This window comes from Plasmodium reichenowi, chromosome 14 (assembly GCF_001601855.1).
Source record: "Plasmodium reichenowi strain SY57 chromosome 14, whole genome shotgun sequence".
In the NCBI taxonomy this organism is placed as follows: domain Eukaryota; phylum Apicomplexa; class Aconoidasida; order Haemosporida; family Plasmodiidae; genus Plasmodium; species Plasmodium reichenowi.
This window is the reverse complement of record NC_033659.1, coordinates 1,970,909-1,975,554: the sequence shown is the minus strand read 5'-3', so window position 1 is coordinate 1,975,554 and position 4,646 is coordinate 1,970,909. Positions and strand designations below refer to the sequence as shown.

Genomic DNA, 4,646 nt, shown 5'->3' with positions numbered 1-4,646 from the left:
TTATATTTTACCTTATCATTTCATAATACATTGTTTTTTTTGTTCTATTTATTGGTATAATATTTTTTAATTTTTTATTCTAGTCTTTTTTTTTTTCTTTTTTTTTTTTTCTTAACCTAAATGATTAAAACATTATGGCTAGCCATAATCTGTTACATAAGAATAATAAAATAAAAATAATAATAAAGTAAAAAGAATATAATACATATATACTTTTTCAATTGTCAATATATTTATCACGTCTTTTATTTGCGTATTAATGACTATATTTTTATATGGGTATATTTATAAAATTAGAACACATTAATTAATGGTAATATATATATATATATATATAATTTTAACCTTACAGCCATATATTTCTTTTTTTATTAACTATGTGGTCATGTGAAAAAAAAGACACAAAAGTTGGTGACCTGTTAAGGTTAAACTAAGCTTGTTTTATAAATACGTAAACAATATATATTTATATAGTTGTTGTATTCATTATGTATATGTATATATATATATATATATATATATATATATATATGTATTTTTTTTTTTGTATCACATTAATTTTAAATAACGTGCTTTAAATGATTTGAGAATATATATATATATATATATATATATATATATATATATATATATATTCATCTCATTTCTTATTGATCATTATTTTTTTATATTTTTATTTTTTAACGCCTATTAGCTTACATTTTGGTGATAAGAATGGATAGGAATTGTAATTATATGAATAAAATAATAAATTCCAAAAACAGAAGACATTATAGTATGCATCCAGAAAACGCCATATTTTTTGATTACTTTATTAATTTAAAGAAAAAAGCCATTGCCCAAGGTTATAATAACTTGGTTATTTCTTTCAAAAAAATTATTAGTTCTATAACAAAATATCCCTTACCAATTAAAAATAGTCTTGATGCATATAAATTAAAAGGTGTAGGAAAACGCTTTTCTAATTATTTTGAAAAAGCGTTATCACAGAATAATGTAGATAAGAAAATACAAAACTTAAAAGAGGATTTTATATCTAGTAAATCCGAATTTCGAATTAATATTCATATAAATAAAGTTATTAATAGTGCCGATAAATTTTTAAAAGATTTTGATAAAGAAATATATAACATTAGAGTTTTAGGAGAGTTATCAGATGATAATATATTAAATAATATTAGAGAAATTGAAAATGATAATTTGTGTAATGTTAATTCAAAAAATTTAAATCAATGTTCTCTTGTTTCAAGTAATAAACTTAATGAATCTTATTCAAACGGAAAGTCTTTATCTTTATGTACGAATAATATTGAAAAAGTAACATCTTTAAACAATAATAAAAAAAAGAAATGTATAGATATGAATGATACAGAAAAGAGTATCATAACATATCTTTATAAATATGGCCATTTATATAATGAACACGCTTTAAGTAAGGAAGAAATTATTTCTGGTGTTTTAAAATATTATGAAAGATCAATAATTGTAAATTATAAAACATTAAGAAGATTAATTAATAGGGAATTTATCGAAAAAACTGAAAGTGTAGAAAATCGAATATGTAATAATATCAAGTCGTCTAAAATCAAAACCAAATTAAAAGTCATCAATAAAATTAGATTAACAAAAAAGGGAAAAGATTTTTTGGATAATGAAAAGGATTATATATTAGATAGTTCTTTAATAAATACAGAGAGCATATGTCAGCTAAATAACACAAAGGAAGAGGAATCTATCTTACATACGGAGAATGTTAAAAACCCTATCTCACCATATAGTTTCAATACAGATAATGAACTGAAGCAGGAAGAAAATAATACGTCCTCCAAAAAAAAAATCGATTCACCATCATATATGAAAAAGAACTTAAGTTATAGTGATACAGAAGGAAAATGTTTCGAATTAAGTAAAAAGAAGGAGAACCAAGAAGGTTTCTTAAATGTAACCTACTTGAGTATATCAAAAAATAATGAAATAATAAGCCATGAATGTTTATTCAAAAATGAAAATGAGAAAAATGATGAAATGAATAACAAACAAAATATACAAGAAAACATTTCAGTAAATAATATTCAAACGTCAGATTCCGTATTAGTTCAAAAGGAGGAAAAGGAAGAATCTTCTGAATGTAACCAACTTTTTAAAAACACAAAGACACTTAGTTCTTCATCTTATACTAATTATAGTATCTCTTTTGGATTTAATGATGACATAAAAAAAAAAACAGATTCTTCTTGCAATAATAAAAAAGGCAGAATTTATAAGAAATATAAACCACGCATTTTCACTAAGACTAAAGAAAGTGTTGGGGAAGATAAAAATAAAATATTAAAAAAAAAAAAAAAAAGTGTAAATAATGAAGAATCGATTGATTCTAAAAGTGTAAGTATTTTGAGTGATAATTATGAAGAAAGAAAAAAAAAAAAAACTGATGGAAATGTAAATGGTCTGCATTTATCCAATTCATATGATTTAATAGAAAAAAAAATTAAAAACATAAAGAAAAGAATGAATAAAAATTTGAAAGAAAGATTAGAAAAAAAAAAAAAAAAAAATGGAAATGATTCAGGAGTTAGTTCCTCAGAAATGTTTGAAGGCAGCTCATCAAAGGAAGAGAACGTTTTTTCATGTGATAGAAATAAATTAAGTTTAGAAGAAGAAGACAAGTCTTTGAAATTAACAAATTATATATGGGACGAAGATGAAGTGGAAGAGAAAAAGGGGGAGAAAACAGAAACTAAATTTTTAATAAAAGAATATGAAAAATATTATAATGAGATTGATGAAAGTAAACAGATGAAGAATTTTGTTACAGATGAATCGATTTATAAAAGTACCGTTTTGCAAAATAATTCGAAGAATATAATAAAAGAAGTAGAGGATTCCAACATGTTATTAAGTAATGTACAAAAGGATACAAATCATTTAAGAGAAGAAGAATTTTTATCTTTGAGAAATGAGAATATAAATTTTATTAGTAATAATGACGATAAGGAAAAAGGTAAAAAGTGTAAACGGAAGAGGAGCATATTAAATAATATTGGAAATAAGAAAGATGCTGAAGGAAATAAAGGGAAAAAAAAAAAAAGGAGCAAACCTGAGACGGAAAATAAAGTGGAATTAGATACTTCGAATATAAATAATTTAAATAAAGAAGATAAAGATTTAAATGAAATGAATGAGAGTAATCAAAGATGCAAAATAAAATATGGTACCTATGAAATAATTATGATAATTGACAATCGAGAAGTGACCGGATCTAGTTATGAGTTTAATGAAAAAATGAAAAAAGTATTTAATGATAAAAATATTAAATATGAAACAAGAAATTTGCCTTTGGGTGATATTATATGGATATGTAGAAGAAGTGTATATAATAAAAACAGTTCAAGTAACAAAAAGAAACAAATGAAGAAAATGAAGAGGAATAAGAAAATGATGGATGATGAAAAAAAAAAAAAATCTGAAGAAATAAATATGGACATTAAAGAAGGTATTTTGGAGAGGAATAACCATTCGGTAAGCCAAGAAAATGATTATCATCAAATTAGTGATGATGATAATGATGATAATAATGATGACAATAATGATGATAATGATGATGATAATGATGATAATAATGATGATAATAATGATGATAATAATGATGATAATAATGATGATAATAATGATGATAATAATAATAATAATAAGAAGAAGAAGAAGAGAGAAAAAATATTATGTCCTGATAAAACGATTGAGCCTTTTATTGACGATGTAGAATATGAAGAATTTGTTTTAAAATGGATAATAGAACGAAAGACTTTAAACGATTTAAGTGCAAGTATTATAGATGGTAGATATGATGAACAGAAATATAGAATGATGAGATTAAGAGATATACATCACATCATATATTTAATTGAGAATTGTAATAATACATATAGGAATTATATGAATTCATCAAAAATATCATATGAAACATTGAATAACGCTCAGCATAGTACTCAATTAGTTAGTGGCTTTTCTATATTGAGTAGTCAACATATGAATCACACATTATTTTTATTATGTGAAATTCATGAAGAAATAATAAAACATATAAAATTATATTGTCATATTAAAAAAGAGCACCATGTGATAAGGCATAATGAGGACTTGTCTATGTATTTACAGAAACATTCATGTTCTTGGGATGAATGGAATAATGAATCTAAAAAATCCAAGAATAATATTGTAAAAGAAGTTTTTGGAAAACAACTAAGATTAATAAATATGTGTGGACCTGATGCTACCGAACTAATATTGTCATTATGGCCTACTCCGACAAAATTAAGTGCAGCATTAAATAAATATACACATGATGGAATATTAGCTGAAAAAATGAAGAGAATATATTTGAAAAATCATGATATGATAGGAAAGAAAAGAATTAAGTCTCCCATAGATGTTCAGGTATAACAATAAAAAATAAAATAGATATATATAAATATAAATATATACATATTAACATTGAATATATTGATATGTATTTATTTATTTTATTGTAATTTTTTTTTTTTTTTTTTTTTTTTTTTTTTTTTTTTTTTTTTTTTTTTTTTTTTTTTTTTTTTTTAATATTTTAAAAAATTTTTTCTACTTATTTAAAAAAAAAAATAAAAAATTAA

The 4,646-nt window shown here is 22.4% G+C and overlaps 1 protein-coding gene across 1 annotated transcript in view; it reads left to right on the top strand.

Moving 5' to 3' along the window:
* Positions 1–714: 714 nt before the first annotated feature.
* The window catches only part of PRSY57_1448700 (DNA replication related protein, putative), a gene marked incomplete at both ends in the record, with an annotated part of 4,126 nt that continues 194 nt past the window's right edge, over positions 715–4,646 (top strand). The window contains one exon of the mRNA XM_012910083.2: positions 715–4,434. Within this exon, the coding sequence (XP_012765537.2) occupies positions 715–4,434 (3,720 nt within the window). The remainder of the gene's footprint in view (positions 4,435–4,646) is intronic.